The sequence below is a fragment of the Hippoglossus hippoglossus genome, chromosome 10, assembly GCF_009819705.1.
Source record: "Hippoglossus hippoglossus isolate fHipHip1 chromosome 10, fHipHip1.pri, whole genome shotgun sequence".
Lineage (NCBI taxonomy): Eukaryota > Metazoa > Chordata > Actinopteri > Pleuronectiformes > Pleuronectidae > Hippoglossus > Hippoglossus hippoglossus.
In genome coordinates, this window is record NC_047160.1 from 20923408 (window position 1) to 20945956 (window position 22549).

General features: G+C 37.5%; 3 protein-coding genes and 2 long non-coding RNA genes across 8 annotated transcripts; 4 read left to right on the forward strand and 1 right to left on the reverse strand.

Annotated features, from left to right (window-relative positions):
• Nucleotides 1-341: 341 nt before the first annotated feature.
• On the forward strand, nucleotides 342-2121 carry LOC117769833 (the record flags this gene model as incomplete). The annotated part of the gene is made up of 4 exons (XM_034598977.1): nucleotides 342-720; nucleotides 884-1006; nucleotides 1128-1186; nucleotides 1850-2121. Coding segments are annotated over 4 exons (699 nt in total), but the record flags the coding sequence as incomplete, so codon positions are not given.
• Nucleotides 2122-3182: 1061 nt separating this feature from the next.
• On the forward strand, nucleotides 3183-8982 carry LOC117769834. Its single transcript, XM_034598979.1, has 7 exons — nucleotides 3183-3316; nucleotides 6113-6216; nucleotides 6348-6680; nucleotides 6872-7222; nucleotides 7385-7507; nucleotides 7629-7687; nucleotides 8881-8982. The coding sequence occupies exons 2-7, from the start codon at nucleotides 6174-6176 to the stop codon at nucleotides 8980-8982; spliced, it is 1011 nt and encodes a 336-aa protein (XP_034454870.1). The 5' UTR covers nucleotides 3183-3316; nucleotides 6113-6173.
• Nucleotides 8983-11488: 2506 nt separating this feature from the next.
• Nucleotides 11489-12257, forward strand: LOC117768869. Its single transcript, XR_004615114.1, has 3 exons — nucleotides 11489-11574; nucleotides 11700-12008; nucleotides 12099-12257. It is a non-coding gene; the product is annotated as an uncharacterized LOC117768869 (long non-coding RNA).
• Nucleotides 12258-12274: 17 nt separating this feature from the next.
• Nucleotides 12275-13314, forward strand: LOC117768868. Its single transcript, XR_004615113.1, has 4 exons — nucleotides 12275-12421; nucleotides 12586-12714; nucleotides 12810-12865; nucleotides 12956-13314. It is a non-coding gene; the product is annotated as an uncharacterized LOC117768868 (long non-coding RNA).
• Nucleotides 13315-13603: 289 nt separating this feature from the next.
• On the reverse strand, nucleotides 13604-19080 carry LOC117768862. 4 transcript variants are annotated; one of them, XM_034597275.1, is made up of 6 exons: nucleotides 18989-19080; nucleotides 18503-18847; nucleotides 18067-18414; nucleotides 15767-15883; nucleotides 15046-15104; nucleotides 13604-14288 (listed from the first exon to the last, which is right to left on the reverse strand). In XM_034597275.1, exons 1-6 carry the CDS (start codon nucleotides 19029-19031, stop codon nucleotides 14160-14162), a joined length of 1041 nt encoding a protein of 346 aa, XP_034453166.1. In that variant the 5' UTR covers nucleotides 19032-19080; the 3' UTR covers nucleotides 13604-14159. The 4 variants fall into 4 exon arrangements, with proteins under 4 accessions (XP_034453166.1, XP_034453169.1, XP_034453167.1 ...); XM_034597278.1 differs by having other exon boundaries at nucleotides 18981-18998; XM_034597276.1 differs by having other exon boundaries at nucleotides 13605-14288; nucleotides 15046-15101.
• Between the last annotated feature and the right edge of the window lie 3469 nt (nucleotides 19081-22549).

The window sequence follows — 22549 nt, forward strand, 5'->3', positions numbered from 1 at the left end:
TATACCCATAATTACCCTGGTGTTAATAAGACTCCTCACTTTACAGTCAAACAAGAGCCTGGAAGCTTTGTTCTGTACATTAATAAAGCAGAGCCGAGTGATGCTGGAGTTTACTATTGCATAGAACAAGAAACACTTGACATGAAATTATTGAATGAAACATTTCTGAAAATTGAAGGTAAATAAAAAAACACAAACATTTCACATCTTTGAAAAATACAATTACTTTGCAAACACCAAACACAATTTATAAGCAATTTAATCTTGTCTCTATATCGTCTTTATAAAGAGAATAAATATCTTCTCAATTTACATCAATTCATATAAGTAAATGTATTTAACGTTCATTTTTGTGTTTGTGTTTCCCAGGACCAGAACCTGATATAACTGCCGTCATTCAAGTCCCTCCATCTGATACGGTCAGTTCAGGAGACTCTGTGACTCTGCAGTGTTCCGTCCTGTCCGACTCTGACAACCACACATGTCCAACATATGACAAGCTGTACTGGTTCAGAGCTAATGAATCTCATGCCAGTTTAGTTTATGTTCATGGCAGTAGTGGTGATGAATGCGACAGGAGCCTTGAAGCTCACTCACCCCACAGATGTGTCTTCAATTTCTGTAAGAGTTTTAGTTCCTCTGATTTTGGGACTTATTACTGCGCTGTGGTCACATGTGGAGAGATTTTATTTGGACAAGGAATAAAACTGGAAAATGAAGGTAACTGTTTTTTATTGTTAAAATATCACATTCGTGTGTTTAATTTAGAATCAATAGAATAAATTACTATCAAGTATCACAAATTTGTCACATTTGTTCCTTTTGAATTTAAACATTATTTCAAATCCTAATTAACTTTGATTATTTAATTCTTGTGTTTCAGTGGTCAACATCTGGACTGTACAGAAGGCCAATACAGTTCTGTGTCTGTTAATTGCTGCATTGGCTATAAGTCTGATTGTTATCGTCGTCCTGATCAAGAAGAAAATGTGTGATTGTTGCAAAGGTGAACAAATATTCTCATATTTTACTTGATCAAAAGTATTTAGCAAAAGATAAATACACTGAATTGACATTACTCCTTTGTGTAAATTGACCTGCAGCATCTTTGATCTTTTATCACACAGCTGGAGTTTCTTTACAAACAGAGGCTGCAGCAGTCGGTGGTAATCCGCCAAGTCAGCAGGTAAGGTACATGATGAAAAGACAGAAACAATTAATAATAGAACCCAACCTATTTATTGATTCATATATGATCCTGTCACCGACACATCGGTATCTGCATTTGTTGCGGGACAGTCTGTCTGTGTCAGTCCGACATGGTTCAAATGATCGAATGATCAAAATGATCTGGTGCAGATTTTGACCTGCAGTTTGACCTCGTTGTCGACCACTGCTGTCGTTTATCTGAGGACGCAGAAGAAGACGTGTTCAACTTGGTCCACATACTGAAGGCTCACTGCCATTAAATCTTTTTAATATTGAGCATATCACATGTCCAAGTTGCACCAAACTCAGCACTGCACTTCTGTGGGCATTTTACAAAACACATGCCGAATGTGAAGTTGATTAGATGGACGGTTTGCGAGATATATGTTCTATATTATATGTAGTTGTAAAATATGTTAAATTTTTTTTATTAAACTTCTATGTATTTTTTTGTAATCGTTGTTACCAATTTACACACACACACACACATTAAGGAAAATCTTTGAAAATATATTTAATATTATATAATGTTAGTATCAGCCCCCTAAAATCCATATCGGTCAGGATGGTTAGTAAAGCATTGGTTTATTTTCATACGTTAATTTCAAGACATTTTGTTTTTTTCCATATGCTTCCCCAGAGACACGAGGACTCATTGGTTTATTCTGCACCAACCTTCACCAGGAGGAAGGCTGGAAAAACAACCGGGAGAGGAAATGTAAAACCTGCAGATGAAGAAACAGTCTACTCTGATATCAGAGTTTATGCGATAGATTAACAATCCAAACAGTCGACTTTCTGATTAAATTGCTATTATCATTCATGTCTTGAACATTGTCAAAAGAACAGTCATTCACATACATGTCACATCTGATGTTAATAACAATATTTGGATCGTATTAAATAATATTTGTATAAAAACATATTTGCAACTGCTTTTGGTGACACCCGACAGAAATGTGTAATTTAAATTTCTCAGCATTTTTCATTTTGCAAGGTCAATCGTGCTTCTACTCAAACTGGCTTTTTGAAAGATTAAAACTTTCACACTGTCTCATCTGCAAATTAAATCTATGAATAAAATGTATGTTTGTGTTTATGTTTTAAATCTTATTACATAAATGCACTGTAAAAAAACTAAATTTATAATAACATTTGACATTAAAACTAAAAATATTTGATCAATAAACAAAAAATCACTTTCATATAATGTTAAATGAGTTTTTAGACTTTAATTCGTCTATTTTTAAATAGTTATAGCGTAAACTACCTACAAGGGGCATGAAGTTAAGAAATTGAGATTGAATATCTTGTTTCTTTGAAAACAGTCAAAATATTTTTTAAGGCTCAAACATCAAATTATAATTCATACTGTTTTATTTTATCGCTTATTAGAATTTTACAAATAATTCAAATTTGTTTTCACTAACCATGAATCTGTTTGTGCTGTAGAAATTATATATTCAGTGTCAGACAAAACAGTGTAGTACCACCAGAAATTGAGGGGGCAGTGTAGCCAACAGTTAAAACAAGATGACAAAAGGACAAGAGGAAGAATTTCCAACAAAATATTTAAGCGTCTACTTGTCTCAATGTATTTACTGGTTTCACATCCCACAATATGTTTAGAATGAGGCCAGAAACTCTTCTCTCTGGGTTGCCCTCTCATGGACGTATGTGAGCAGTGACGGTTACAGTTTGAAATGGACGCATCTCTTTTTGTACTTGAAGGCAGCACGAAGGAGCCTGATGAAACTGAAACCTTGTTCAGAAGGAGAGTTGGTGAAGGAGTCTCTTGTTGCCGCCGTGTGGTGTCGCTTTGTCTTGAAAATCCACCTCATTGGCTTTTACTGATTTGACGCATTGACAAAAAATACATCTTTGGCCTCGGAGGAAACAACAGACATATCAAATATCAGCCAACTATGAACTTTTGTTTGTGGGATCACTGCGGTGCTCAGTACAGGGGAGGAATTCATTTTCTTTACAAGCCAAACATGGTGCTGCAAGAGGTGAGGACTTGTATGAGAAAGCTGTGTCCTGCAACAAGCTTTGAGTATCATCATCACTACCATCTGACACCAGAGAGAAGCAGTTGCAGCCAGTGGTTAGTGTGATGTGTGCGCTGTAATCAAGTATGGCCCTAAAAGCATGTTATGAACTTTAAAATGGGCCTTGATAGGAAAGAGGTTCCACCCGGCTGAGGTGGAATATAAAAAAAAAAAGAGATTTGTTTAAACGTCGTGCAGCCCAGCTTCCTGAGATCAAAACAGAGAGTTAGAGAGGATGTGATGCCCCTTAGTCTGAAAACCCAGCCACAATAATGCTGAAGTTTCCGTGAATGTGGGTTTATGTGCAACTCTTTGTGTTTCAGATGCAGCATGAAGCCAAAAACCAAACAGAAACTAAAAGAGGCGACAAAATACATGTTGATACAATCTAAGATGTGACAGTCCACTCCCACTCTGTCTGCTGTGTGGTTCAGTCCAACTGAATCACCACAGGGTGTGCTTGTCATCATCCATGACATTTGGATCGGTGGGCCCCGTTTCATTTAAGGTGACTCCTCTGACTTTCTGAATTACTGTCACAAATACCGAAATATATTTTTAAATACAGCAAGAAAGAAACAATATTTTCAACAATCAACAATATATCTCATCAGTAGATTTATCAAAAGCACAGCCTCAGCCCCACAGAGGGTATAAAGTCTTTTATTGTTTTAATTTTACGGCTTGCAACTTTAATGTTTTGGTTCACTCTCACTTCTCTCATTAGAGTTACTGCCTGCGCCAAGGAACCGTTAGTTTGTTTGCTTCTCTGGTTGTGGGATTTGTTCACGAACTTTTGAATCAATTTCCATTCCATTTTTTGAAGGGGCGAGACCCAAGGAAGAACCCAACACATTTTGCTGGAGATCTGGATAAGAGAGCGAACCAAGCTATTTTATTTTCACTTTCACTAATAAACATTGCGACATATGGCATTAGCCTCAGTGGAGGTACAGTAAATGCTGTCCTAGCACTCTTTTAGTTTCCCAGTGCAACAGGTGAATGGTTTTCCCCAAATTCTAATAAACTAACTTTATCCTATTCAACCAGCACCAAACAGCAGACTGACAAATGTCAAGTTTGTGAACATAGTGAAGCTTTTAGGGACAAAAGAGTTCTTATTATCGGTGAATAATTGACTTACATTTGAAGATCAGCAAAACCAACTATATTAATGCTAATGTTACTCCATATATCTGATAGAAATAAGTAACTGTTTGCAAACACATTGGTGGTAATAGTAAGGGGGGGAGGGGGGGGGGGTTAATCTGTCAACCATGTGCATTTAACTGAGAGCTTCAGATGAGTTATTTGAAACCCTCACCACAGCAATGCTTAAGTTTCCATGAATCATTTGGTCTTTGCTGGTGACTGTGCACGTGTGTTTCTGTGTCTGTTTGTGTCTCATGCATCGTTTTTTGCTGTAGTTTTAACACCATAACTTGAAAATGTATAATTATTACTTAGACATGTTTTACAGGTAGTTCCAGTTGTACCATGAACCTCCACTCTTTGGTCTTTTTTGATGTTGTACAGTTTGTTGTGTTTTGTAAACTCAATGTGAATGTGTTTCTGAGATACTGTGTCTGTGGTGCTCTGCTTCCTGCTCACAGCAGCCTGTAGAGAATACAGACGATGGACGGTGTGACCACAACCACCTCCCAGCTCAACATGCTGTGCTTGATCTGCTGTGTGGGAGGGTCGTCACTGGCTCATGCAGCATTTCACTGTGTCAAAGAGCTGCATACATCTTTTTGTCTTTAATTAATTAAATATAAACCGTTTGTCAGATTGTATTTTTTGATTTGAGGATGCAGAATCTTACACTGTAGTTATATATTGTTAAGTGCTGTCAGAATTGATTCGGGCTTCAAAGCTTTGGCATTGAAATGCTTCAGGTTATTGTATTCTATATCCCTTTACTTCTTAATATCCTATTAAATCAAAAACATTATTCCTACAGTTATTCAAAGTTACCTGCACTACATCCTGCTAAACCTGTGGAGTTGACCAGATGTTTGTAATCGTTGGAAAATGAAAGTAATTACTCTAAACTCAAAACTGGTTCATCACTTGTGCAGAAACATAACAATAAAACAGTGTTATTCCACAGGACTTCAATATGCATTTAAAATGACGTTCAGAGACAATGGGACGAAATGGTGACGACTTTAAAGCAAAGCATCAAAGTCTTTATAAGGAAGTTGAAAAGTATGAACCGAATTAACCGACAGGAGCAAGATTAAGTTTGTTAGAGTTTATAAATGTCAGTTTCGATACATGTTCTGTTAGTTGCCCAGCCTATTTTACAATGAAAGACTGTGGGGAAATATTCTTGGGTACGTCCCTTCATCACAACCGCTCTGTACATTGACGTCTTCCTTGGGCCAAACCCCCCCCCCCCGCCCCACCACCAACTTTTAATGAAATAGGTCGAGTAGTTTTATGGTGATCCTGTTGACAAACAGCAAAGAAAACACAACATCCTTGAACAAGGTCGTCTTTTTTACTGTTTCTGGAAACCAGTCTTGAATTCTGTTTAAACACAATAGTTCAATAGTGAATAAAATGACATAGCAAACACAAATATATGCTGCATTTGGTCATAATGTGTTGTTAATGATGTTGAGGGAAGTTCTCTTATACTTGACCACATGTAATGTGTGGGAGGTTATTATAATGTTTACTTTACATCATGTTGTCATTTTTAGAAACATGAAACTCGAGGTTGCTGTTGGTTGTTTCATGTGTTTCTGATGGAAAGATATCAGATATTATTTCCTCTGTGAAAATGAGAGGCCAATCATGTTGCTCTCTCGTTGTTCCCACCCACTTGACATGATTACATGAAGGAAATCTTCCTGCAGTATATAAGCATCTAAATCAACGACTGTCTGAAGAGGATTCATTAAAATGCTGATCTTATTCCAACTACTGCTGCTGCTCGGAGCGACGCGTAAGTCAATCTCTGGATTTTATTTGGGATATACGGGATGTTTTAATTGTTGTTCTTGTGTCAATTCAGCACAGCACATTTATTAGTCTGTCATCATCATTAATCGTTGCTCAATTTCATTTCATTTTTAGGAAGCGCATTCGATCAGATCTTTGAGACAAAGACTGTTGATGTCGGAGATGACGTGAAGTTGACGTGCAGCCGCCAGAAGTCGATTTTCACATCCCCAAAACTTTTTTGGATCAGGCTTGTTTCTGGAAACTTGCCTGAATTCTTGGGAGGAACACATTCCCATGATCACCCTAGTGTTAAGAAGACTCCTCACTTTACAGTCAAACAAGAGCCTGGAAGCTTTGTTCTGTACATTAATAAAACAGAGCCGAGTGATGCTGGAGTTTACTACTGCATAGAACAAGAAACACTTGACATGAAATTATTGAATGGAACATTTCTGAAAATTAAAGGTAAATAAAGAAACACAAACATTTCACAACTTTTAAAAATACAATTACTTTGCAAACACCAAACACAATTTATAAGCAATTTAATCTTGTCTCTATATTGTCTTTATAAAGAGAATAAATATCTTCTCAATTTACTTCAATGCATATAAGTAAATGTATTTAACGTTCATTTTTGTGTTTGTGTTTCCCAGGACCAGAACCTGATATAACTGCCGTCATTCAAGTCCCTCCATCTGATACGGTCAGTTCAGGAGACTCTGTGACTCTGCAGTGTTCCGTCCTGTCCGACTCTGACAACCACACATGTCCAAGATATGACAAGCTGTACTGGTTCAGAGCTGATGAATCTCATCCCAGTTTAGTTTATGTTCATGGCAGTAGTGGTGATGAATGCGACAGGAGCCTTGAAGCTCACTCACCCCACAGATGTGTCTTCAATTTCTGTAAGAGTTTTAGTTCCTCTGATTTTGGGACTTATTACTGCGCTGTGGTCACATGTGGAGAGATTTTATTTGGACAAGGAATAAAACTGGAAAATGAAGGTAACTTTTTTTATTGTTAAAATAGCAAATTCGTGTGTTTAATTTAGAATCAATAGAATAAATTACTATCATGTATCACAAATTTGTCACATTTGTTCCTTTTGAATTTAAACATTATTTCAAATCCTAATTAACTTTGATTATTTAATTCTTGTGTTTCAGCACTCAACATCTGGACTGTACAGAAGGCCAATACAGTTCTGTGTCTGTTAAGTGCTACATTGGCTATAAGTCTGATTGTTATTGTCGTCCTGATCCAGGAGAAAATGTGTGATTGTTGCAAAGGTGATCAAATATTCTCATATTTTACATAATTAAAAGTATTTATCAAAAGATAAATACACTGAATTGACATTAATCCTTTATGTAAATTGACCTGCAGCATCTTTGATCTTTTATCACACAGCTGGAGTTTCTTTACAAACAGAGGCTGCAGCAGTCGGTGGTAATCCGCCAAGTCAGCAGGTAAGGTACATGATGAAAAGACAGAAACAATTAATAATAGAACCCAACCTATTTATTGATTCATATATGATCCTGTCACCGACACATCGGTATCTGCATTTGTTGCTGGACAGTCTGTCTGTGTCAGTCCGACATGGTTCAAATTATCAAATGATCAAAATGATCTGGTGCAGATTTTGACCTGCAGTTTGACCTCGTTGTCGACCACTGCTGTCATTTATCTGAGGACGCAGAAGAAGACGTGTTCAACTTGGTCCACATACTGAAGGCTCACTGCCATTAAATCTCTTTATTTTTGAACATATCGCATGTCCCAATTGCACAAATCTCAGCACTGCACTTCTGTGGGCATTCTACAAAACACATGCCGAATGTGAAGTTGATTAGATTGACGGTTTGCGAGATATATGTTCTACATCAGTGATTCTTAACTGGTGTTTTTTTTTTGCCGTCTATTCTCACTCCTTAACAGTATTTGGCGTTAATGCCAAAATGCTAATAGACACCCGCCCAGTTTTTTTGTATTATTTAAAATTAAGCTAATATAGTGTAAAAGGGATAAGGTAATCAGAAGAAAAGTAAATTTTGTATTCTTGAATCTTTTTGAATTGCACTCTTTGTTTAATTTATTTTGAGTTTGTGGATAAAAACTGCTACTCAGGACATTGAATATTTTCCATAGTGCAGTGTTGGTTGTATTACCTTGTGTCCTTAAGTTGCACTTTTTGGTTTTTAATTAAAATGCAGCTAATTGAGTGTAAAAGGGAATATTTCCCTCTCTAGCTTCGCCACATGCTGGTCGTTTTGGTTTATCATTAATCTTGTTTTTTTGTGTTGGCATACTGTGAAATTCTGTACTATCTCAGGTCAAACTGCACCATCTTTTCATGAAATAAATTTGAGAAGCTGAAAATGTTCCTCAATTTGGGTCGCGGCCTGTCATTAAGGGGTGATGGTGGGTCCCGAAGCCAGACCAGTTGAGAACCACTGTTCTACATTCTATGTAGATGTAATTTTTTTTAGTTCTATTTAAATTTAACTTCTAAATTTTGTTTGTTATCGTTGTTACCAATTTACACACACACAGACACATTCAGGAAAATCTTTGAAAATCCATATCGGTCAGGATGGTTAGTAAAGCATTGGTTTCTTTTCATCTGTTAATTTCAACACATTTTGTTTTTTTCCACAAGCTTCCCCAGAGACACGAGGACTCATTGTTTTATTCTACAGCGACCTTCACCAGGAGGAAGGCTGGAAAAATAACCGGGAGACGAATTTCATTCATGGCTTGAACATTGTCAAAAAATTGTCATTCACATAAATGTTACATCTGATGTTAATAACAATATTTGGATAGTATTAAAAATATTTGTATAAAAACACATTTGCAACTGCTTTTGGTGACACCCGACAGAACTGTCACTCACACTTCTCTGCTGCTCCGCTCCCTTCACTGGTTACCAGTGGCTGCCCGCATCTGTTTCAAAACACTAGTACTTGCGCACCGTGCTGTGAACGGATCGGGTCCAGTCTACATCCAGGACACGGTCAAACCTCACACCCCAGCCCGTCCACTCCGCTCTGCTTCTGCCAATCGGCTTGTTGCTCCCTCACTGCTAAACACTCAACAAAATCACCACAGTTTGCTGTCCTGGCTCCTAAATGGTGGAACGAGCTCCCCATCGACATCAGGACAGAAAGTCCACACATCTTCCACTGCAAACTAAAACACATCTCTTCTGACTATACCTTGAATAATAAAGAATAAATAAAAATAAAACTTCCCTCTAGCACTTTGTAGTTTGGCTTTCTTGAAGAAAATGTTACTTTCTTGATTCTTGTTGTTCTGGGTTTGTACCCTCATGGCTGATACACTTATGTAAATCACTTTGGATAAAATCGTCAGTAAATGAAATGTAAAGTAACTGTGTATTTTTAATTTCTCAGCATTTTTAATTTTTCAAGCTCAAACTGGCTTTTTGAAAGATTCAAACTTTCACACTGTCTCATATGCAAATTAAATCTATGAATAAAATATGTACAGTATGTTTCTGTTTATTGTTTCAATCTTAATAGATAAAATGTACTGTAAAATAACTAAATCTGTAATAACATTTGACATTAAAACTAAAAATATTTTATGAATAAACTAAAAATCATTTTCATATAATGTGAAATTATTTTGTAGACTTTAATTTGTCTACAACATCCCACAATATGTTTAGAATGAGGCCAGAAACTCTTCTCTCTGGGTTGCCCTCTCATGGACGTATGTGAGCAGTGACGGTTACAGTTTGAAATGGACGCATCTCTTTTTGTACTTGAAGGCAGCACGAAGGAGCCTGATGAAACTGAAACCTCGTTCAGAAGGAGAGTTGGTGAAGGAGTCTCTTGTTGCTGCTGTGTGGTGTCGCTTTGTTTTGAAAATCCACCTCATTGGCTTTTACTGATATGACGTATTGACAAAAAATACATCTTTGGCCTCGGAGGAAACAACAGACATAGCAAATATCAGCCAACTATGAACTTTTGTTTGTGGGATCAGTGCGGTGCTCAGTACAGGGGAGGAATTCATTTTCTTTACAAGCCAAACATGGTGCTGCAAGAGGTGAGGACTTGTATGAGAAAGCTGTGTCCTGCAACAAGCTTTGAGTATCATCATCACTACCATCTGACACCAGAGAGAAGCAGCTGCAGCCAGTGGTTAGTGTGATGTGTGCGCTGTAATCAAGTATGGCCCTAAAAGCATGTTATGAACTTTAAAATGGGCCTTGATAGGAAAGAGGTTCCACCCGGCTGAGGTGGAATATAAAAAAAAAAAGAGATTTGTTTAAACGTAGTGCAGCCCAGCTTCCTGAGATCAAAACAGAGAGTGAGAGAGGATGTGATGCCCCTTAGTTTGAAAACCCAGCCACAATAATGCTGAAGTTTCCGTGAATGTGGGTTTATGTGCAACTCTTTGTGTTTCAGATGCAGCATGAAGCCAAAAACCAAACTGAAACTAAAAGAGGAGACAAAATACATGTTGATACAATATCAACTGCAGGGCTTTTGTTTTATATGAAATCTCCCAGTTGATACACTTGAGTCCACCCTTGTAAATATATCATTGGTTTAACAGTAACCTCAAGATTATTATGCATCAAAAGCAGCACTTGTAGTATTGAGAACAACTTTAGTGTCAAAGTAATGCTTTTGAAACAGTGACAAACCAGAACATGTTGTTTCATAAATATTGTGCTTGTTGTTTGTTTTATTTCTAACATGTAGCATTTAACAAACATGCTTGAATGGGTATTCAGAGGATAAACATAATATCAATAAAGGCTGAGAAGAAAAACAATACAAAATAATTAGTTCTAAAATAAATAAATAAAATGAATAAATAAAGTCAGATATTATAAATACAAAATGATACAGATAGTTACAACATGGTCGTCACAGTAGACGTTTCTCATTACAACATATAATATATATATATAATTTTTTATAACAGACATTTGCCTTTATATTTACACATATATAGCCACCTATAGATTTCTTGGTATCAAACTTCTATGAAATGAACTGCTGAACAAAGCTGTTTGTTGAGTCATGAGGTAAAAGATAGTGTTTCTATAGCAAGAAGAGACTGTTTAACTGATTTGCAGCTGAAAGTTTCAGCTCTAGAAACCAACAACAAACTCGCTGATGGAAAGATGATTGATACTATTTCCACTGTGGTCGTACATTTAAAAGCCAATCAGATTGCTCAGATTTGTGTCCTCCCACTTAATATTTTTGCTTTCAGATGAAACACTGTATCATGCTTTTCAGAACTCACATGTGGAATAACCAGAAAATGTTGAACATATTATATTTCCTGCTGATGCTCGGAGTTGGAAGTAAGTTCATGTAGAAAGGTTTGATTTACTCAAATTTCTAAGTATTGTCTTCATTTTGTAGTAATTTAAAATGTTGCTTGTATCCATATATATTTATATATCTGCTCTGTTTACTGTGTTTTCAGGATGCATAGACGAGCTGAGCTTTGAAACAAAGACTGTTCGTATCGGAGATCATTTTAACCTGACGTGTATCAGGAGGTTTTCGGGAACCTTGTTGTGGATCAGGGTTGTTTCTGGAATGTTTCCTGAAGTTTTAGTGAAAACAAATGGCTTTGTGACTCTTGATCCTCGTATTACAGCAAGAAAAGAGCTGGGAACATTTGTTCTGCATATCACAGAAGCAAAGCAAAGCGATACAGCAGTTTACTATTGTATGAAAATACACTTACAAAACTTGACATTTTTAAAAGGAACAGACCTGAGAGTTCAAGGTAAATACAGCCCAAAGAAATGATAATAAATCTGTTTGTTGGTTGTTTTTTTTATGTTTTAATAGTTTTTCTATTTTTTGTATTCACCAGGAACTGGTGATATGGCTTCAGTTCCTACATCTGCTGCTCATCCTGAACACTCTGTGTATCTGCAGTGCTCAGTCCTCTCTGACACTGTGAACAAGAAATGTCCCGAAGAAAAGTGTATGAGCTGTTTCAAAGATGGATCACGTAGTTTTAATTATACTCGAGGGGACGTGTTGATGAATATGAAGAGAATCCTGAGAAACCCTCAACAGTGAAATGCAGCTTCTTGAACAACATCAGCTCCTCTGATGCTGGGACTTATTTCTGTGCTTTGGCCACATGTGGAGCGAGAGCTTCTGGAAACGGATCAAAACTCAACACTGAAGGTAATTGCATCATATTTCTTTGTGATTGGGACATGAGTATATAAGGTTATGTCATTTGTGTCCATAATTTAACATTGTAACAGCTCATCACAGCTGATGAAATACTTTTAATTACACTTCTACGATTAGTAATTTTAATGTTTGCCCTTTTTCATTTATGTCAGCAGTTAAAACTTGGAATTCGCAGAAGGACAAGGTCGTTATTTTCCTGTTATTTGCTGCTTTGGCTATTTGCCTGGTTATTATAGCCATTCTCATTTTTTCAATCAGGAATAACAGCAAAAAGTCTGACGGTCAGTCACGGCATTCATGCACTGATTGATTGAAACAGTTTTTGACAAAGGGTGTTTCTCACTAACATTGTGGTATTTTTTTTATTATAATATAGCTTCAGTTGCTTTGCAAACAAATGCAACAGCCACTGGATATCTGGAAGGTCAGCAGGTAAGGTCTATACAGTAAAGAAGAGATTTTGTATTTTTTTTCCCGCTGCTAACATCTGTCATCTCACATTTGTCTGTTATGTTTCCCCAGACAGACGAGGACTCATTGGTTTATTCTACAGTAACCGTCAAAGCCGAAGCAAGGGATCCAAAAACAGCAGAAGAACAGAGCATCTACTCTGAAGTCAGATTCCTTGGGTTGGATTAATTATCTAAACACTGCATTTGCCAGTTGATGCTCATGTTGTGTGAAAACACACACTTAATTTCACCCTTACGTTAAAAGAGAGTGAATCATGATACAAGGTAACTGGTGTTTATCGAAGCTGTAGGAATCAAATAACTGTAAACATTCAACTAACTAACTGATTAACTTCATGATAGAGTTTTCATCAAAGTTGTGAACCCTGTCTTTTTGTACATGTACAGTATTGCATATGATAATTTACACTATACTTATATGTATTTTTTATTCTGTCAACTTCTTCTATGACTCACATCTATGAGTAATGCAGTGACAGGAAGTGGTGGGTGTGTAGATGTGTTGCTTCCTTCTTAATAGACGAGGCATAAATGACCAAAGCACAACTATTAAAATAACAACTCAGAAAGTAATCATGCTACATGACTTTATTTTTTCTATTTTTAATATTACTGATTAAACCTGCTGATATGTTGACACACACACACCGTCATCAATACACATAAATAAAAGATAACAAATCAGTTGTGGTTGGTGTTTACTAACCAAGATTCCAGTGATGTCAGTTCTACTTAGTGAACCTGTGACCTTTACATGTACTCTTCCTCATGTTGAGCTCAGCAGATCAAATTGAGAACGATTTAAATGAGTCAAAGTTACATTGAGGCGTTAGAGTTTTGATTCTTAGGAGCCCGTGCACATTATTCTGAGAGAGGACTTCTCTAACAGCAAAGGAGGTTTTGCTGAGACCAACTCTGGTCCCTCCAAGCATCAAACTTTATTGGATTATTCATTACAAAGTTAATTCATAAGCATTTAATATAATATACAAAGCATAGAACATGAATTTTCTCTTTAATGAAAATAAAAGTTCCATAAATTATTCATATTTCATTCGGATTTTGAGAAGTTACTCACAATAAATTTAACAAGGGATAATATTAAGATAAGTGCTCTCTCCAACGTTAACTAAAAAATTCAATTACCATAAACATGACTGCAAAAATCTTTTAATCAATCAATTCATACACACATCATTTGTTATTATACATTATTTAATCCATCATCATCTTCTCAATGAGTTGCATCAAAATTATTGTCTGACAGTGTTTCTGATGCTTGAGTATGTACAGTCCTCTGGTAAATTCCTGTTATTCCATCTTGTAGCTTTTCTTGAGTTGAAACCAATTGCGGCATAGTTCATTGCCGCTGCGTCACCATCCTGCAAACAATATGATTCAAAGTTATAAGTAATACCTGTAATACCACAACCAAGTAATTGTTTTACATGTTACAATATATGATGTCCAGCCTGATACAAAGGATCAAGAGAGAGGGTGAAAACACAGAATATGGCAGCTGTGAACTCAGCCACCTTCGAGCAGATCCAGAGAACTATAGATCCAAATAGGTGCTAAACAGTAGATACTGGTGGTGTCTTGATGGTCAGTTGCCAAGAAGAGGTTATAATTCGCCCTCCTTCTTCTTCAGCATGCAAACTTCATTAGAAGCAGAAGTGACGGAAGTAGAAGTTAAACGAGAGTTTGAACTAGGTGAGGAAACACTGTTCTTACAGAATGATGTTCACAGACAGTTGAAGAAGCTTTGAAGGAAACATAAAACAGTGGATGTTTAACTTGGTGTAATTTAATAAGGAAATGTGGTGAATTTACTTTATTCTTTATTTCTAACAGAATATCTGATCTTGCAGTATATTATTCACTTGTAATGACTACAGCTTAAATATGTTATTGCTTATAAGCTCTTACAACACTTAGCTAAGGTTTGGGAAAGGATGTGGTCTGGTTTGACACAGGAAGTCCTCTGTGTTTATTTTCATTTAATCAAAAATAAAATCACAAACCTTAACCAAAATCATTTCAATGCCTAAAACCAACTGTGGTTGCAGACATTTCCTTTCTACATCCGCCGTTAACCATTAACTCTCAACATGCATTCGATATTTAGATTTTATTTACCGCATCATTTGGTTGATCGTCAGCTGATCCACCAGGATGGGAAGCAGTCACTGCTCCTGTTTATAGAGGCAAGATAATAATGAAGTGTCTTGACAACTCATTTTAAATGTTATGTCGCTCTAGAAACAGCATCTCAGACCAAAACAAATTGTGTCTGTCACACCTCCACCCCCCCCCCCCCCCCCCCTCCATGTTCATACCAAGGTGCTGTCTATACAGTTTATGGGTTTCAGGAAGCCCAGAGAAAGCCCCTCGACACTCAAGCAGATGCATAACTGAATAATATTACCCTTTTATACAAAGGAGCCATAGACTGTGTGTAAAGATGGACATGACAGCTCCCAACAATTAAACCAGAGTGTCCCAATTGCCCACCTGGTGGCTGGCTGCAGTATAGGACGTATGCACCTCCTCCTTGTTTGTGGATGTGACATGGACCAAACAAAAACTAATGTAGTCCAGTCAGTGTCTGAGCCTCTGTGTCAGATGCTTCAGTCAGTAAATGCGTTTGTTAAACTTTTTTGCGCACTCAAACGCTGCTCACTCTCAGATGGCAGCTAGCAGCTCCTTCCAAGTGGAAACGTGAAGCTTTTCATGTAAAAACCATGAAATTAGATCTTAATTATGACATCGCATGTTGATGCTGTTACAAAAACTGGCATTAAAAGAACAAAAATGCCACCGGCTTACTTAATAATCCATGTGCACATAATGAACCTACCTTTGCAATGTTCGCAAACAGTCTTTTTCTTTCTGAAGAGAATTAGAGCAACAATCACAATGATGCAGCAGAGCATCAGTGTCCCGAGCGCAATGACCAATGGAAGTTGTTCTTGTCCTGGAATGAGAAAGAATCCCAGAGACATTTCATTACACTGAGTTTACTCTTTCTATCTCTCTCTCGTTCTGCTTCTCCAGAGCTGCAGGGTTGTTATTTTTACTACTGACTGGTGCTGCTATGATTGATAACACTTGATAACACATTATTTTCATTATAACAACCAGTCTGATATTTTTCTCCCCAGTCAGTCGAGGCAGATGGCCGACAACGCAGAGCCTGGTTTTTGGGAACTGTTGGGTTTCTCTAGAACAGTCATTCCCAAAGTGTGGGCCGCAGCCCCCTGGTGGGCCGTGAAGCCACTCCAGGTGGGCCGTGAGAAAATCAGAAAATAAATAGATAAAAAAGTTTCAGATTTGTAAGTAAGCGTTGATTACCACAAAACATTTATGATTGATTTAAAAAAAAGTAATCACCACAGGTAATGAAACAAAGACATGACATTTAAATTCCACGTTGTTCTCATTTTATCTGACCTATATAGCAGGTGTCATTGTTTTTTGCTGACCGTCACATTAACGCATCATTAGCGGGGGAATCATAGGTGAGGGAGAACTTTGTTGTGAGCTGGGTCGAGCAAGATGGAGCAGAGGAAAGCTGCTGATGATGAAGGGGAATCAGAAAGTCAAACTGAATCTTTCAAAACTAAAAAGAGGACTCGCAGAAAGGACTCAAGTGAGTAGCTGTCGCTGGCCCAGAGGAAAACCCCCAAGCCTGTGTATGTGTGCTGTGCGCTGAGATGCTAGCTAACGAGACCCTGGGACCGTGTAAAGTGCGCCGCCGCCATTTAGAAACTAAACATGGACAATATTTATCCAAGCCCGAGAATCTTTTAAAAACACGCTTGAGAGAGCATCGGAGCCAGCTAACACCCCCCCTCTCATCGGGTGAGTTACAGGTGACACAATGTCCCTTCACGCGATATGTGATTCAATATCAAGTATATCGAGATAAACTGCTTGAGGTGTCAGACCAGAGGAATCCCAGTGTTAATGTCAGTTTATGGACATATGACAGCGAGCGGGGTTTTTTTTTGGGGGGGGGGGCCTTAAACGCCTTAAGTATATTTGGTTACGCCTCAAAAGTGTTTTTCTTCTCCCTGATATTCTTGTCGTGCTCTGTTATACAAACAGCAATAATATATTTTTAACAATCAACTATTTGCACTTCATGTTTTTTTTTACATTGGTTGCTTTGCAAATTGTTACGCTTAAATGTGGATGTTATTGGATTTGCACCGCATATGCCTGCGTTCATATACAATTATTTTTGCTATAAAATGAATAATATTGTAGCCGAGCGTGTTGTTCTCTTTTACTGTGAGGCATCAAAGATGGTTATTGAATCGGGACAACACACCCGTTTATTTTCCTTCACTCTTACAAAACTTCTCTCCCCGACAGAACCCACTTCCGTTAGAACCCCTTCAAAACAACAGTCCCAACCAACACCCTGCTTATAACAGGACCTACACACCAACCTTCCATAATAAAGCCACTAAATAAAATAGCTTACAATATGTATGGTAATAGTTGATTCTAGTCCTGTGTGTAGATCATATGGTTGTGATTAAAGGTGTGGGTGGGCCGCACAAATTTTTCAGTTTTCAAATTGGGCCGCGGCATTCTTAAGTTTGGGAATGGCTGCTCTAGAATATTGGAAGGTCTTAGGTGTTACCATGTAAAGTGCTTTGAGATAATGTCTGCTGTGATTTGTTAGTTTACAAATAATTAAATTGAATTAGGGCCTCAACAAAACAAATAGTACCACAGGAAATTGAGAGGAAAACGCGCACACACACACACACACACACACACACACACACACACACACACACACACACACACACACACACACACACACACACACACACACACACACACACACACACACAAGCAAATCAAAAACAGAGAAGTTAGTTGAAGCAAAGGGAAGCCAAACCCCACCCAAAATCAGATTGATTCCATTATAATCCTCATTGAGCCTGTAAACTGTGTAAACTAATCCAATAGTTCCCAACATTGAGCAGTCAAAGCAAGTGTATGAATCATCAAGGAAATGTCCTGTAGCTGTATGGAGAAGAAGAACCTTCTCTTTTCTATCATCAGCACAGTGCTCAGAAACTAACAGAGCAATTAGGAAATATGGATGGATCTTGATTTCATTAAAACTTTACAACATACTCATCTCCACTTTGGTTCCTTCACCAAACAGGATCTCTCCACATGTGACCACAGCGCAGTAGTAAGTCCCAGCATCTGAGGAGTTGTGTATAGTTTTGGACAGACTGTAGACGCAGCTCTTCTCCTCTTGTTCATCTCTCCTGCTGCTCTGAGTGTAAATGAAGCCGGGATGGGAGCGTCCTGATCCGGCTCTGAACCAGTGCACACTGTGTTCACCTGGACACTGGACCAGGTTTTCTTTGTGCTTGAAGAGAAGTGAACACTGGAGAGTCGTCGAGTTTCCCGGCTGGACTGACGCAGTCTCCGGACTTTGTTTGACATAGATGTGTTTCGGCTGATTTTTATGATCTGTGTGAATCACAAGATGAAAAGGAAAATGAAGGAACTACAATTATGTACATCGTAGCAAACAAAGACTAAAATGAACTTACTTTACCTTTCACAGCCAAAATTGTGCCATTAATAAAAGTAAATATATATGCCTCTCCTGCTTGACAGAAGTATGTTGCTTCATCGTCTTTGCTTATATTTCTTATGGTAAGAATATACAGATCACCCACTGTCTTGACTGTGAATCTCGGGCTGTCAAATTGTCCTTGAAGCTTTGTATCCGGAGAAGCTCCTTTAGCAAGTGTTTGGACCATGTATCCAAAATTCAGCTTATACCAGAAAAACAACCAGGCTTCTTTCCCAGAAACTGAACATGTCAGATTGATGTTATCACCGAGGTTAGCCACAATCAAAGGGATCTGCTGAGGAACCTCCACAGTCTGATGTAGAGCTAAAGAACAGAGAAACAGTGAGAGTTATACGACAGGACAAAAAGAAACACTTCAAAAACAACAATTAATTATTACAGGCTAATGTGTTTTTGCCATATTTCCACCACATCAGTGGTTAGAAACTACACTTACATACTTACATAATGTGGTTAGGAGAATCAAAGCAGACAGTCCTTCGATCATTGTTGTATATTGGCCTGTGTTTGTGTAACTGATGTCGTCCTACTCAAATGGAAGATTTAGTCACAGTGGAAATCATAGTGATTGGCTGGTATAGTAAATACACTTCCTGTAAAATTTAGGTTCTTCTTTTCCACTGTGAGTTTAGCCAATGACACTTTCTCTCTCTCTCTAATGTGTGTGTTTGTGTGTGTGTGTGTGTGTGTGTGTGTGTGTGTGTGTGTGTGTATATATATTTTTTTTTCCCCCCAACAACGTAAACATGACTAACACTGAATTATTGTATATACTATAATATACAAATATACATAAATACTGCGATAAACAATTCTTTCCAGGGTTCACACATTTCGAGCTGCTTAGGTTAAGTGCTACTTAAGTATATTTTTGAGATACAGTACTTGTATCAGCCTCATTTCATGTTATTTCTATACATCTATATTTCCCACTTCTTTTTATGATTTATATTTTCTCATAAAATTTTGCTTGCATAATTTTTTGTTTTTAAAACATTTGATGCACTTATAAAATAGTAGAATATAATTATTTTTCCACCTCTGCTGGGTTAGGGGTAATTAAGGGGTTAGGGTTTATCTAGTGCTATTTATCCAATGACGTGTTGCTAAATCCCTCTCTGCTAATTCAGAAGGTTTTCAGTCTGTGAAACAGGATCCATCAACAGTTAAAACAACATTCAGCCGTTCAAGGAGAAAAAGGACTAATCTCTGCCACGCTCCTGTAAACTATGCAATGATATGAAACACGTAACATTTGTGCTGGAGCATTTTCGATAAGACTCTTCTGCTGAAGAAGCACCAACCTCCTAAGCAGGAAGCCTCTCTAAGGTGTGAAGTGTCAATGGAGAGTTTAAAAACCAAACAACCACAAGTTCTCAGATTACGCTGTTTCAAATCTACACACCTCACTGTTGTCATGAACAACACTTGGTGATACATTCAAGAGCTTTGGACTTTGTGCTGTATGTTTCTCAACCCATCGTAGCCTGAAATACAGTTTTTCAAAATAGTTTCAAAAACATTTGTGGAAATCATGATTACAATTAATTTCCTATCAAATAGTATCATGTAGAGCAACACATTTCCATGTCCTGAATACAGAGTGGGCCTTTGCCACAGTAGTTTTTTAATTCATGGTTCAACTAATGGAAATACAAGAAAAAAAATTACTCTTGGACAAACATCAGTTTAAAAAGACCTACTTAAAATGAAAGAAACCATCTTTCAGAAAAATCTATTCACTAACATAAGGGAGGCTGCATTTTTGGCCCATGCCGCAACCAGCCACCAGGGGGTGATCAAGGTGTTTCGGGCCTCTTCTTGATGATACAGTCAATGGTTTTACATCAGTCTAGACTCACAGAGCTTCACTGTTTACAAACTATCTTCCTGTCCTACTGAAGATGTCTGGGGACAACTCAAATGTCAGGTCATCTGTTGTCTAAACAGAATTTTTCTTCCCACAGGACAGAAAATCAAGACTAAATATTGAGATTGAAATGGAATAGAATGAACTGTGAGACTCCTTCCTAGCCAAGCTAGCCTAGTTGTGCTTTGATGATAAACACTTACCATATACATGTCTGTTGCTGAGCCTTACCACTTAAAAGCAGATGTGTCATCTCTTCTCAGCACTAAGACATAAGTTGGACACTAAACAGTATATGTACAGCTGGGCTGAACTGTCACATTTCATTCCAGCTTTTCTCTGAAAATACAAATTTCAAAAAGCACTGATGTAAGATGATGATGATCAAATAACCTGTAATAATGAATTGGGTAAAGAAAAGCCAACTTTATCATGGAAGTAAGATCAAAGTGTTTACTCTCAATTTTAAATTATCCTAAAATAGCCTAAAGAAATCAGTGAGAATATCATCTTTTATGCAGCAGGGACAGTGTGGTATCTCCAACCATCTCTTTAAGTGTTGTGGGATTGGTTCATCCTTTGTGCTGCAGCCTCCCATCGGAAATCGAATTGGTTTCTTTCGGTGTCATAACGTTATGTTGTTGAAACAGAGACAAGATAAGGTTACATTGATGGGGGGGGGGGGCAGTTTCAGCACTACAGTCGTTATCTTTTCACCACCGAGAGTAGAAATGAAATAAATGAGCCTTGTGAGGCTTACTATACATGATGACATAATGTCTCATTGTGAACACAAAAAAATACGTGCTTTATAAATTTAATTTCTTACTTCTCATTAAACCAACAAAAGTCTTTTCATTTGTTTGTATCGCAGCACTGTGGTATTTGCACACCAGTGCCTGTGAAACAACAAAGTCTGCTGCAGTAGCTGAGCTGTGATGTAGGCTGTGGTTGGCTACTGCTCTGCTCCGACAGACCACCAAGCACATTTACTCAGAATGAATCATTGTATGCATCAACAGGATACGTAACTAGGTACAAGAAGCCTCTAAATTTAGCAACACTGGTCTGTTTTGAGGTCCAAATTGTTGGTTAAAGCGTTTGTATTCCGACAATCTGCTATTATAAAAAGATCAGCTAAAGGCAAGAGACGACAAAACTTCACACCTCCCACAACCACAATTTTCCATTTAGCGTTGTTTATCACCACATGCATGTGTGTGTGAAAGAGAACGTATGAGAGGCCCCATGAGAGGGAATTAACCCTGGTCTCACACAGACCAGTACAGTATACTCTCTCACATGTACCATCAGTCTCTCTCACACACACTTCCAAGAGAGATAATTCATAATTGCTCTAACACTTAATATAATACTCTCAGACATGCACCACTATACTCTTACTCAAACACTAATATACTCTCTTACATGCACAATCATGATCTCTCTTATTTACGATCATACTCTCATACACACAACACTGATCTCTCTTGCACAGAGATATTATATTTGAAACAGAATAATTGCACATGTAGGAGAAATTAATAGTACATGTGAATGCAAATAAAATGTGTGAGGAACAAAATGACAGTGAATGTAAGACAGCATGATATGATATGTGATGAGAACAGTAGTTTGTGTGAGAACCCCAACATTAACCTAAATATAATTTCTAAATTTGTGTCTGAATCCAGCCTTAACTATTGTGGCTGACACCTGTCCTGATGGGCTCAGGTCAGGTGTCCATACTGATACATACAGATTTACATTTATTTACTGAATTGGGAAATACTGTAAAATAATAATTACATTTATTGATAATTTTAGGATAATTTAAAATTGCAGAGAGAATTGAGAGTAAACACTTTGATCTTACTTCCATTATAAAGTTGGCTTTTCTTTACCCAATTCATTATTACAGATTATTTGATCATCATCTTACATCAGTGGTTTTTGAAATTTGTATTTTCAGAGAAAATCCAGAATGAAATGTGACAGTTCAGCCCAGCTGTACATATACTGTTTAGTGTCCGACTTATGTCTTAGTGCTGAGAAGAGATGACACATCTGCTTTTAAGTGGTAAGGTTCAGCAACAGACATGTCTACAGTAAGCGTTTATCATCAAAGCACAACG